Source organism: Balaenoptera ricei, chromosome 1 (genome assembly GCF_028023285.1).
Source record: "Balaenoptera ricei isolate mBalRic1 chromosome 1, mBalRic1.hap2, whole genome shotgun sequence".
Taxonomy (NCBI): Eukaryota; Metazoa; Chordata; class Mammalia; order Artiodactyla; family Balaenopteridae; genus Balaenoptera; species Balaenoptera ricei.
In genome coordinates, this window is record NC_082639.1 from 9,806,962 (window position 1) to 9,820,562 (window position 13,601).

The 13,601-nt window shown below is 52.3% G+C and overlaps 1 protein-coding gene across 6 annotated transcripts in view; it reads right to left on the reverse strand.

Annotated features, from left to right (window-relative positions):
• Positions 1–12,256, reverse strand: part of DHRS3 (dehydrogenase/reductase 3) — a 40,698-nt gene extending 28,442 nt beyond the window's left edge. Inside the window, exons 1-2 of one of the 6 annotated variants that reach the window (XM_059913643.1) lie at positions 12,151–12,256; positions 11,257–11,406 (exon numbers count right to left, since the gene is read on the reverse strand). In XM_059913643.1, the coding sequence (XP_059769626.1) occupies positions 11,257–11,406; positions 12,151–12,156 (156 nt within the window). In that variant the 5' untranslated portion in view covers positions 12,157–12,256. Of the gene's footprint in view, positions 1–11,112; positions 11,135–11,256; positions 11,843–12,150 lie in introns of those variants that run through there. The other 5 variants (XM_059913632.1, XM_059913662.1, XM_059913653.1 and 2 more) reach the window with 5 other exon arrangements.
• Positions 12,257–13,601: the final 1,345 nt, after the last annotated feature.

Genomic DNA, 13,601 nt, shown 5'->3' on the forward strand with positions numbered 1-13,601 from the left:
GGCCAGCGGGTTCTTTGCCTTTTGCCCCTGTGCCCAGCAGAGCACCTGGCCCAGTAGCAAAAGGTGCGGAGCCAGGGCTGGAGGGTGTCCACTATACTTCCCACCCCGACCCTGACCGCAAGGAGCCATCATTTCTTGCAGATGCTCTGGTGCTAAGCTAAGAGGTTTACAGAAGTCATTTCACTGAATCCTCACACTTTCGTTTTTCAGATGGGGGAAGCCCAGAGAGACGGTTATTTGTCCCAGGTCACACAGCAGGTTGCTGGGAGGCCTCTTAGGATTTAAGGGATTAGGCACTGGCTCCCAGCAGCCCTGGCTGGCATTATGAATTGCAAGAGTGCTCTAGCCAGTGGGCTGGTCTCTACTACTTGAAAGACCTCAGCGGCTGTGACACTGCCCACGGGCCAGCCCTGGCTTTGGGGCTGGGATGGCCGAGTCACCTTCTCCCAGGACTGGGAGCTGAATTTGGGCCGGGTGCCCTTTGGGAGGCTGTCTCAGTCCTGCTTGGGTAATTAGGGCTTCTAGCTCAGGGGTTGCCTAGTGGTGGCGGAGGGGGCCTGGCTGAGGGCTGAGCAGCGCCTGGGGTTCCACAAGCCTGGGGTAGAAGTGGGGAACCCTCTCCTGAGGGGCGAAGGCACAGGCTAGGAGGAGGACACGTCTGTCCACGAGCTTCTTCACCTTGCAGTAAAGAGCCAGAAGTCGAGGACCCAACGAGTCCAGTAAGGAGCAGCTGAGGAGAGCAGTGTGTCCTAAGTAATTTCCTAGAACGTTTTACTTTCAAGCCTTTATTTTTTTTCTTCTCTTTGAAGTAATGGCATTCTTTCAAAATGCACACAAAAATCTTACACAGAATTCTAAGCTACAAGACCTAAGTGAAGCTGATCTAGTTAAATGGAGGCGATGGCCCCTCGGAACCCTATCGGCTCTACCTCCTATGGGGTCCCACCTTCTTGGAACCCCTTGGGTGCTCTGGAACCCAGATTGAATACTTGGCCCTAGAACCTCAGCTGGTGTTGGGGTCTGCCTTGGGGCTGCTGGGGCTCAGACGGGCCAGAGGTCTGTAGAAGAATGACATGCAGACAGGAGACAGTTATCTGTAAACACTTTCTAGGAGTATGCTTCGGTGTGGACAAAATAATCACATGGTTCATTGCTCAAAATGCTTTTCTAGCCACTTCCCTGAAAGGCCACTGAAAAGGGAATTCAAGATCGAATTCCCCAAAGCAGGGTGTGGCCAACAGAATCAGGAAGGCTTGGGCCCAGTGGCCTTTGCCAGGCTGACGCTCGTTGGCCACAAATCGGTTCTGTCCACTCTGGCTTGACCCTGGCTTTGGGTCGCAGGACCCCAGAGTCTCCTGCCTCTTACATAAGCTCCAGTCCTGGGCCCTGAATCTGAGCCTAAAGGAGTTGGATGGGTTTTGATTGGATCTAGTCCAAAGCTTCTTAACCTGATGTCTGGGATAGGCATGGGGGGTGGGGGGGCGGTCCAAGGACCCGTTAAAAGTATAAAAATCTGCCTCTTTGTGCATCCTTCTTGAGACAAAGTTTATACTTTCTTCAGATCCTCAAACGGCTCCACAACCAGAAAAAGATGAAGACTTACTGCAAACCCTTCAGTTGCCACGTCCTTCAAGAAGTCTTCTAAGATTTTCTTAATTTACTGTGATCTCTCCCTTCTCTGAATTATCAAAGCTGTTGGTCACTTGGGAGGATCCAGCTTGGTGACCTCAGGTTTAGCTGGAAGGAGCCGGAACCCACTCACTCCTCAAAGCTGGCTTCCAGCTAGAGGTGCCACCCTGGTTGTAAATGAATGAAATACAACTGTGCTGTTTTCCTGCTTATCAGTTAGTTGTTCAAAGCAAACCCTGATAACCAATGACTACCTTAATACTTTGGCAAGTATCCCACTCATTGTATGCAAATACTGCTGTTCAGTGCTTAAAAAAATGTGAAGGCAAACTTAACTACATCCTGTTGACTCTTGGACTGCTCACCAATCCTCTTTCCAGAACCCTCTGTGTACGAGGTAGTTCCCATTATAAAACAGCTTGTCTCTTGACCTCTCCATAACCCTGAGTGGGGTAGGCCAGGCCAGGCTGATATTATTTGACCCAGGGGGAGAGGGCTTAGTTTTGAAGCTAAAATCCTTGGTTCAAAATCTGCCTTAGGCCAAGCATCCTGGGTGACTCACTTCACTTGCATCTTAGAAATGGGCTGCTGATCACCATTGTGGAAAACAGGACGGAGGTTTCTCAAAAAACTAAAAATAGAACTACCTTGTCACCCAGCAATTCCACTCCTGGGTATATATCGGAAAAAACCCACAAACACTAATTTGAAAAGGTACGTGCACCCCAGTGATCATAGCAGCATTATTTACAATTGCCAAGATATGGAAGCAACCTAAGTGTCCATCAACAGATGAATGGATAAAGAAGATATAGTATATATACAGTGGAATACTACTCAGCCATAAAAAAGAATGAAATTTTGCCATTTGCAGCAATGTGGATGGACTTGGAGGGCATTATGCTAAGTGAAATAAGTCAGAGAAAGACAAATACTGTATGATATCACTTATGTGTGGAATCTAAAAAAATACAACAAACTAGTGAATATAACAAAAAAGAAGCAGATTCACAGATATAGCGAACAAACTAGTGCTTACCAGTGGGGAGGGAGGGGCAATATAGGGGTAGGAAATGGGAGGTACAAGCCAGTGGGCAGAAGACAGGCTCAAGGATGTACTGTACAACATGGGGAATGTAGCCAACATTTTGTAATAACTGTAACTGGAAAGTAACCTTTAAAAATTGTATACAAATTAAAAAAAATTTTTTTTTAATTGGAAAAAAAAGAAAAGAAAAAAAAAAAAAAAGCAACGGGCTGCTGATCACATCTGCCTCTGGGCCTGGGCGAGACAATGAATGTGAAAAAAGTACTGTGCAGTCCTGTAGGTTACCACAGTCATGCAGGGTATGGACCAATGTCACGTGTTGTATGAGGAGCCCAAGGACACCGTCAGCATCCAGTTCGGGTCTAAGTTATGAGTGATGGTCAAAATGAAGGATGTGAACATGGGCCTGGCCGGCACCCTCCCTCCTCCTCCTCTTCGTCTTCCTCATCTCCTCTCTCCAGCACCCTGAAAAACCCGGACAAAGGAATGACCCAGTCACTGAAGGACCCCGCTGAGGTCAGGCTGAGCAGAGTTGTCTTTTAATTTTTAAGCATTGGTTGATTGATGCTGGTGGCCTCTCTTCCTCCTGGCCCCTGACTCTGCGTAACTGTCCTCACTGCTATCATGCTGGTAACGATGATTCACAAAATCTAAGGGGTGGAAGGGACCCGGGTGGTCGTCCAGAACCCAACCTCTTCTGATGCAAGAATCCACAGCCCCCTCACTGCAGCCTGCTGACGGCAGGAAAGCTCCAGAGAGTGGAAGCTGCTCCTGGTGCAGGGCCCCAGCCTCACGTGGCCCTCCCTCCACCTGGAAGGTGGCCAATACCATCTCCAGCCCCTGAAGCAGTCAAGCAAACGCTCATGGATTTGCCGTCCCACATAAGTCGTGGCTTCTTGTCCTTGTCATCCGGAGCCTGCTCCCTGGGCGCCCTCCAGTTGCTCAAGGACCCTCTCAAAGTGTTGACCATCACTGACCGCAATGCACTCAAGCTCCTTCGACAAAGTGGAACCAAAAAGCGTCTCCTTTGCTCTGGGCACCAACACAGTTGCTTTTATTTTCTTTTTAGAGGAAGTTCATCTTTGTCACCACTAACGTCATCTTGCTGGAGCTCACTCCTCTTTCCAAAGTGTCAGGGGCTTTACCTGGAGACGGTCATCGCACCAGGACGTAAAGTACCTTGTTTATGTGGTTCCCTGCGGCAGCTTCAAGCCTAGCTGGCTGAATCGATGAATGAATCTGACATAGTCACAATTCCCCCAGAGCCATGTCACCCTCAAGTTGGTAGACATTTTTCACCCAAGGACCAGATCACAACATCACAGCTGTCAGCAAGAACAGATCAGAACTTGCTGAGCGCCGCTCTCCCCAGCAGACTCCGAGGCCTGGGTCCCGGACGACTCGCACCCCCCCCTCTAGGGGTACACCAGCCTACACAGATCCCCCTTCAGCCCACACGCTTCCATTTGACTCAAGATATCAGAGGAGACGGGCAGTGTCTTCTAAAAAAAAAAAATCCAAGTGCAGGGGAATTCCCTGGTGGTCCAGTGGTTAGGATTCTGCTTCCATTGCAGGGGGCACGGGTTCGATCCCTGGTCGGGGATCAAAGATCCCGTATGCCACGCCGCGGCCAAAAGAAACCCAAAAAACAAAAATCCAAGTGCAAAGCTGAGGGCAGGCCCCGAGCTTTGGAACGCTCTCAGAAGGAGGCCCAGCAAGCCTGGTGCCATGATCTTAGGGGAGCCGTGGAAGTGCCCCTAATCCCTCTCCTGCCTCTGGCCTGACCCCCCCTGCGTTCCCCCCCACCCCCACCAGGGTGATCTTGCCAAGACTTAGGTTAGATCATGTCACTTCCCTTCTCAGAACCTTCCAACAGCTCCCGGCTTCACTTGGAGCCAAAGCCACAGCCGGTTCTAGAGATTGCTGGGCCCCATCAGCCCTGCCTTGCTCCCCGCCGCCACCCCCTGCATTACTCGCCCACCCCCTGCCCTGCTCCCACACTGCCGCCCTCTTCCTCCCGCCCCCTCTGCTCCAGCCACATTGGCCTCCTTGAAGTTCCCCAGATATCCCAGGTACATCCTCTCCTCTGAGACCCTCACTCTTCCCTCTGCCCGGAACACTGCTCCCTTCATTCCTGCCAGGTCTTCTTTTGTCTACTTTGCCTCATTTGGTTTCTGCTTAGCACTTAGATCCTTACTGCGATCTAACGGGCTATTTTCTGTATCCTGTTTATTATCTGTCTCCCTCACCAAACTGTCAGGCTCTCCATGGGTGCAGACTGTTGTCTGCTTTGCTCACCGCTGCATCTCTGTGCCTAGAACACAGAGGGTGCGCCGTAGGTTTGTTGTATAAATGAGTGAGTTCCCACCAACCACTCATTTGCTAAACTGTTCTGATATTTGGCACTCTCTTTTTGAGAATCCAGAACTCTTAAGACGGCACTCATTTTAAGGGAACTCACTCACCCCACAGCAGACGAGCGTGCATTTGGGGATACTAGCCTCTAAACAGATTTGCCTGTCTCTTTTTCATTTGGCTTCAACTCTTCCCTGACCTTCGTGGTTCATACGAATAATACGTTTCAAATGTTTCCCTTTCAGATATCTTATATACTTGGTGTATTTTTTAAATTGTGTCTTCTGAAGGCAGCTAGGAGAAAGTCTTACAACATTCTAGGTGTGGTCGTGCTTCTGCCCGAGGATACAGAACAACAGGTTGGGTCTGGAATTCTTCCTGCACTCGCACCCAGAACTAAGTGGGATTTTGAGGATGGCAGGTTGGGTCTGTAATTCTTCCTGCACTCGCACCCAGAACTAAGTGGGATTTTGAGGGTGGCAGGTTGGGATAAGGCCTCCAGGGAGAAGCTGTAATGACTGTAACAACTAGATCTCTTTCCTGGGGGTGGGGTGGTGGGGGGGGAAGGATGGCTAACAGCTCCCTTCTCATCAATACTGCCGAGGTCATTTTCTCAAAGTGATGAGAATCATTTTCTCAACAAATCACCAGATGGAGATGGGACAGAGAAAGTAACTACCTTGATAAAGAAATCGGAAGGGCTCTGTGCAGGGATAAACCCATGGCCCAGGCTCTGAAAAGCAGAAAGTTCAGAAGAGCTTGGGAGTCTGCACGAGAATGAACAGATGGGCAGGTAGACGAGAATGAACAGATGGGCAGGTAGACGGACAATGGACTTCCTGACTCAGGGTCAGTATTTCTAGATCTAGGGAGCATTCTCTGATTTTAGGATAAACACTGGAAGTTCCGCTTGACATGCTAATTAGGAAACTTGGGCCCTTTGTTCCCTTGAAAGCTACAAGTTGAAAATGCTAACATCTTCTGCAAAAGAGTTGAAATAAATCCCGGCAGCCGGCTACCCCGTGGCTGTAAAGGGAGTTTAGTAATGGGTGTGGGGCCTCCTACAGACTGAGGGCATATTTTCCAACTCCGAGTTGCTTCTTTTTCATTCAGTGGGATCTGATATGTAGCAAGAAAGGCTGAGATCTGCAGTGATGAGGATAAATGTCTTTTGCAGAGACCTTGGCACTCGGTTGCTTTCCTGGGATGGCTGAGCCATAACATGAGAATTTTAGAGCATGCCAGGGTCTTAGGGATCATTGCATCCCCTCTCATTTTATGGGTGTGCTTCTTAGCTGCAGCCTAGAGAAGGGAGCCACTTTTCCAGGGTTTTAGCAAAGTCAGGTCTAGAACCCAGGTGAGCCTGGCCACAGGGGGCGTGGCCCAAGATGTGGGCACCTTTGTTCCCCAGGGGAAGTAGGTGGGGCAGTAAAAGGGAGGTGTTTGTCTATTCAGGTGACAGTCCAAATTGTAAAGCCCATTGTTTGAAACCGAAGGACCAGATGCTGCAAGCTGGAAGAATTTTCCTAGATGCCTCGGGTAGGACAGGTAGCCTACTTTCCTGCTCCCAGGCTGCATCAAATGAGAACCTGGGGCTTCCCTGGTGGTGCAGTGGTTAAGAACCCGCCTGCCAATGCAGGGGACATGGGTTTGAGCCCTGGACCGGGAAGATCCCACATGCCGTGGAGCAACAAAGCCCGTGCACCACAACTACTGAGCCTGCGCTCTAGAGCCCGCGAGCCACAACTACTGAGCCCGCACGCCTAGACCCCGTGCTCCGCAACAAGAGAAGCCACCACAAAGAGAAGTCCGCGCACCGCAACGAAGAGTACCCCTGCTCGCCACAACTAGAGAAAGCCGCGCACAGCAACAAAGAACCAAAGTAGCCAAAAATAAATAAATAAAATAATTAAAAAAAAAAAAAAAAAGAGAACCCGGTACTTTTCCTAAACAGTCCCAGCAAAGGCTGCATTCAGGGTGAGGATGGGGGAGGTGAGCCACCGCTGTCTCCCGTGTCATCCCGGCTTTGTGACTTTCATGACACATAAATTGTTTAATGCAGCTATTTTGGCCTGATGACTCTGGGGCCCAAGATTACCTGTCTGGACCCTTCTCCCTTCTTTCTCCTTTTTCCTATTCTCATCAATACTGGCCTAACTCAGAGTCTGAGATACAAACTGCTTATTTCTCCGGATCCCTAATCCGCTCTACATCCTTTCCTTTCATTGCCTTCTACCTCCCTTCCCCAGTTTCAGCCAGGTACACAGTCTTTGATCGGTGGTTTCGTGAACCTGGGTTACCCTTCCCCCATCCCTTCTGGTTGAAACTCTTGACCTTCTTTAAGCCTCACTCAAATGCCACCTCCTTCATGAAGCCTTCCATGCACCCTTGTTATAGATTAATAGCTCTGGGCTTCTTCTGCTTAGCACCGCCCCCCACCCCAAATTCATGTCTACCTGGGACCTCAGAATGTGACCTTATTTGGAAATAGGATCTTTGGAGATGTAATTAGTTAAGGATCTCAAGATGAGGTCATACTGGATTTAGCATGGGCTCTAAACCCAATGACTGGTGTCCTTATGAGAAGATGAGAGGACGCACAGACACACAGAGGGACAGACAGCCACGTGAAGGTGGAGGCAGAGATAGGAGTGACACTGCCACAAGCCAAGGGACGCCAGCCAGGAGCCACCAGGAGTTGGAAGGGGCAAGGAAGCATTCTCCCGTAGAGTCTTCGGAGGGAGTGGGGCCCTGCCAACACCTTGATTTCAGATTTCTGGCCTCCAGAACTGTGAGAGAATACATTTCTATTGCTGCAAGCCACCAAGTTAGTGGTCATTTGTTATGGCGGCCACAGGAAACTAATACACACTATAATTTGTGCCTTGACTGTAAGCACCTGGCCATGTCTCTGCCCCTCTCCAGGCCCAGAGCTGCATCGAACACCTGATAGGCATCTCAGGTAGGTTTGCTGGACTAGGTCTCTCAGAGATGGTTGTCAAGGGATAGTTGGGCCTCAGCCTGCCCCAGTGCCAGGGTGGGAAGGATATGGGATTTGCTGAATGGACGTGATGGAGAATAGGATTCACAAATCTACGTGAAGGGCTAATTCCTGGCGAGCTGCTTTAGGAACAGGGCTACAGACCCATGGACTGTAAATTCGATAATAGCAAAGCTGGTGCAACTTAGAGCCAGTTCTTATACTGGCTCCCTGAAATGGGTCCCCGAGTCCCGGCTCTACCCCTTCTCCATGGAGGGATTGGGCCCTGGTGTGCTGCCCCTGTCTCTATGGTCCTACAGTCATGGCCCAGGGCTCTGATCCAGCCACTTGCCTCCTACTGGACCAGAGGCTGGAACAGCCCCTGCAAATACTTCCAGACAAACAGTTCACTCACTCCTCCAGGGGACTCCTGCTAAAACCACGTCAAGGTCAAAGACTGGAGGCTGGGCCTGCCACTAGCCTGCCAGGAGCCTCGTGGGGGAAGAGGTGAGCCCAAGCTCTATGCATGCTTTCGTGGAAGGAAATCCAGGAGGACATAGAAAATATAAAAGGATTGTAGTGGGCAATAAGCAGCAAGAGTCTTTGCCTTAGAGACCCGGACCATGACTGGCTCTACCCGGGTTAACCTTGTACATGGTGGCTAATCAGAGTTATCTCCAGGTGAGGAACTTTCCAACTCCTGGCGCCTTTGTGTTCCTTTAAGAAAAACCCTCATTTGGGTCACCTTTGCAGTCTAAGGTGCACTACTGCTCACAAATATTGCCAAATCCTGTTTGACTCAAGGTCGTTATGGGAAACTGGGTTGTCACTCCCCCCAAGAGTAGACGGACCTCTCTTGGACATGCCAGCTATCTGCAGAGACTCTGGTTCTCCTCCCTTCTTTCTCTTTAGGGGGCCTTTCCCCTCAGGTCCAGCCTTTACTTCCACCAAGGGGAGGAGAGTCATACCCGTCCATCAAGGTCACCGGTCTAACACTGCTGCAGGCTGCAGCTGGTGGCACGCTCCCCAGCTCTCTCCAGCAGCTCCAGGGCCACCCCGAGCCCACCATCCACACAACTCTCTCAGCCATCTCCTCCAAAGTCCCCACTCCACAACACTCGGCCGGCCCTTTGTCCCCAAGCCCACCAGCCCCCAAACGCTCTCAGCTCTGGGAGTTGTCCCAAGGTCCTCTCACTGGGCCCCAGATGGACTCAGGCAAGAAACCTTGATTTCAAATTCCCCACTGGGACAGCGAGCGGAAAGCTCATTAAAAAGTAGCTCCAGGAATTGGTCAGATGATTATGAGTTCGAGGGGGGGCTCTTGGTCATCGTGACTGGTCCGAGGACTGAACCTAGGGTGCACGGCACTGGAAGTTCCATATGCCCCATGGATCCTGTTTCTGGTGACCAGATACCAATTTAAGACATATTTCTCATTGGTCCTCGATTTATTCTTTGGAAGAAGATATCTATTCCAAGTTAGGCGGGGCATGGTTCCCAGCGAAGGGACTTACAGGGTGCAGCTCTCCCCCCTCCCCCCCCCCCCCCATGCCATATACTTCTTTCAATTTAGGCTTGTTTATAGTCAGTCAAGTTTTTCCAGATTGACTGAAAGAGTTCTTCATATGCCTACTGCAGCCAGTTACAAGAGCAGTGAAAGAGACCCAGGACTTGGGCCAGCTGGAAGAGTCAGAAGAAAGTTTCTGTGGGATGCAGACAGCTAAGGAATGACAATCACATGCGATTGTCCCAAACCCTGCATCCTTCTGCAAGGGCACCTCATCTGCCACGCCTCCACAAAGGGGGCATCACCTCAAGGAAACGAAACTGCTGAGAAGAACTTTTGCTTCTCCTTTTTCCGTGTGTCCAAGGGTTAAAAACACTTTCAAACTCCCCTTCCAACTGCAAGGTCAAGCAGCTGTCCAAACCACCCAAGGAGAAGCAGGAGCCCAGGACAGCTGACCCCAGCTAGCTCAGCCTTGATAGCCCCCAACCTACAGCTGCCCCCACCCACCCACCCCTAGACACCGCCTGGGGAAGGAAGAGTTAATCCGGCAATCGGCTTTGGCTGATGGTTCACGCTCCAAAGTTCAGTCCCAGTCAGAGCCACCCCGGAGGAATTGTAAATCTCAGGGCAGTATTTAACAAAACAAAAGCAACCTGGAATTACATGCAGGTTTGGTTTTCTACAGTACATATTTACTTAATCCCCTAGGTATGTGGCTCCAAGTCAGATCAGCTGGCTTTGCCGGCCCTTTCACCCCCTCGCTCACAACAGTTTAAATTTCAATCTAATTCCCTATTTTTGCTCTTCCTCTTCACAGGGCTGGCTGGAGACAGCCAGCCTCAAATCTCTCTCTCTATTGCTCTAGTCACTGGGTGAGTCAGCCTGGCTTGGGTCGGAGTTGGGTGACAGCTGGCTCACTCTCCACACTCTTGGGCACCAGGTCTGGGATAAGTGGAGGAAGAGGTGCTGGGACTACCAAAAAGTTAAAGGCAGAGCTTGGGTGCTGGGGAGGTGGGGTTGCACCACAGTGCCACCTCGCCCCTCAGTGGGGAGGGACCCCCTCTGGGGCTGTATTTGGGGGTGGGGGCGGAGGCAGCAGTGAAGTGAGAACAAGGGCTCTTTATCAGCTGCTGGTTACCTTGTCCCCTCTTTCCAGATTTCCAAACACCTGGGCCTCCGAGCGCCTATCAGGCTAGGCTAGACATCCACCACCGTTTCTTCCTTTTCAAACCCAAACCAAGTATCCCCTCTTTTCTTGCCTCCAGAGCTGCAGCCGCCCAGGTTGGGGCTGGGAAGCGGGTTGCCAAGGAAAATATGAAGCGCCAGCTAACAGGCGGCTCCCAGCTCTACCCAGGAGCGCACACACCCTTCACTCACCAGGGTGGCGGCAAAAGAGGGAAAGACGAGAGGGAAAACACAACACCTTCCTCTGGGAGGGAGGAATGTCGGGAAGGGGGGGTCAGCTAAGTTTCGAGCTGGGGGTGAACAGCCAGCCACAGATCCCAGAGGAGCGGGTCAGCCCCGGACCTGCCAAAAAAGACAGTCTGGTGCCCGGGAAATGTACAAGGTGAAACTGACTAGCTCAGCACTCACGGGTGGCGCAGAGAAGTAGGGTGGCCGGCGACTTTCAGACCCTGGGCGCGGGTTCCGGCAGCGGCAGCAGGTGGGCGCACCCCCTGTCCCCGCGGTCCCCCTCGCCTTTGGCCCCCATCCCCTGGAGTCGCGGTGTCCCGGTACCTTTCTGGCGCCGCGTTCCGCGAACTCGCGAGCGAGCTGGCGCCCGATGCCTCTCCCGCCGCCGGTGATAAGGACGTTCTCCCGAGACAGGTCCCGCAGCTTGGCGGGCAGCACCAGTCCGACGGCAGCCTTCACCACCAGATAGATCATCTGCAGAGGGAACACCACCAGCGCGCCCAGCCATTTCCACACCATCCTCCGCGCCGCAGAGCCGGGCAGGGGTGGGGGGGCGAAACTCCCCGGACCGCACAAAACAGGACTTAAAAAAGAAAACACCCCCAAACAATAATAAATACACCGAATAAGGGGCAGAGAGGCGTCCCACCTGGCCACTCTTGAAATCACCTCTTCCCAAATGCAAAGCAAGCACCGGGTGAGAAAAAGGGCGGGGGGGGGGGTGGGTGGGTGGGTGAGATAAATCCTCGGGAGGAGAAAAAGCGTCTCAGAAGGTTGGGACAGTAAGAGGGGTGGAGGGGAAGCCGGAGGTGGAAAGTTCTAACAAGAACTTTCGTGCCCCAGCAGCCGTTTCGGCTGGGGAATTCTCAGGTAATGTTTACAGGCTGACAGAGGAGTTTAGGCAGGGGAAGAAAAAAAAAAAAAAAAAAAAAAAAAAAAAAAAGGCACCAACCACACGCGCGCACCCTGCTACAGTCCCGCGGTTTCAAAGTGCAAGATTAAAAAAAAAAAAAAAAGCTGCTTCTAAATTGGAGCGCCCCCCCCCCTTCTCCAGGAAAAAAAAAAAAGTAGGGGGGAAAAGTGCTTGGAGCTCCCAATTTCAGCCCGCGAAAGCCTCCCGACTCATTGCTATTCTTGGGCTCAGGAAATTGCTTAAACGCGATCTGATTGCCAGCAACGTGCAGGAGAAGTGGGGGGTCCGGGTGTCAGTTTCTTTACGTGCATGGCTCGCCCTCGCGCGCGCCCGCTCTCTTCGGCTCCCTCCCTCCCTCTCTCTTCCAGCAGAGGCTGGGAGTTGCCGCTCGATCCGGCTCCCTCTCTCTCCCTTGTTAGCATTTATTGCCTTCTTTTTGTCCTTTCCAACTTGGAGAGGGCCCGGGTGCGGAGCGCGCGTGGATCGGACGCCCTGGTCTGCGCCGCCCTATCCATTCGCTCCCGGGGCAGCCGCGGCTGGCTGGGAGCGAGAAGGCGGCCCGTTTTTCCCCCCATTTTTTTTTAATACCCCATTAAGTCTGATTGACAGTTAAAGTTGTTCCGAGGCTTCACTACCGTTCCTCTGAGTGGCTGCCGCGAGCTCCCCTCCCCCTGCGCAGTGGCGGGGTGCGCGCGCGGGCGCGCACACGGGCTCGCTGCGACTCCGCTCTCCTGGGGCCGGCTCCCCTCGCTGCAAGCCGGGGCTTGCCGGCCGTATCCCTGAGGGCTCGCCGCCGTGACTCGCACACGCTGGAACCGACTCCTGCGAACCGGCTCTCTCCTCGAGACATTCCTCCTGGCCCGGGACGCGGTCTCCCCGAGCAGGGGAGCCTGCGGGCCAGGTGATCGCCCCTGCGTGCGGGGCAGGCCCGGGAGAGCTCGCGCTTGTCTTGATCCATCAGGTCGCCCAGGGTTTATTTCAGGTCATTTGATCATTCCCTGCCTCCATAGGACCAGGGAGCCACTTCTGACCCTTGCCCAGACTCCTCCAGTCTTCACTTAGAGTGCACTTTCTAAGTCTGCCCCGGGTCCCTCACGTTGCTGGGGTGAAACAGCTGGGGAGCAGGGTTTTGCTTTGAGGGGTGTGTGTGTGGGGGGGGGCAGGGTAAAGGAACCTCTGCCCCCAGAGTGCCAATAAAATCCCCGTACGATTAGCTGGGAGCATATTTATTGCTCATCTGGGCTAGAATTACCTTGACTGACAGCAATTTCCTTAATAGCAAACGCCTGTAAACAAAACGTGCTAAACCCACACGCCCCCCACCCCCCTTGCTGTATAGGCAGCAACTTCTCTCTTTGGGTCTCCCTGGGCTGCCCTAGTGGGGCACCCACATTGTAACCTCCTGCTTTCCCCCAATAAGAATGTCTCCCCTGCTGGAGGGTGGGACCCAGCTATTTAGAGTTGTCTGTTGCAGGAAGTCTGGGAGGTGAGTCACTGAAAAGCAGGCCCAGTTAAAAGTGCTGATGGGACTTGCCTCCTGCTGCCCCTGATGGTCCCAGGCCTGGAGGAGAGAGGGTGACAGGGAGCTGCCCTGTAATCTGGCGCAGCAGTTCTCCGGCGGCGAGAGGCTTGTTCAGACGAGGAGTGCTGGGCCTCGTCCCCAGACCTTCTGATTCAGCAGGGCTGGGTGTGCTGGAATCAGTACATTTAATGCTCTGCTGAGCATCAGGCGAGAAAATCACTTTGAGAAATGCTG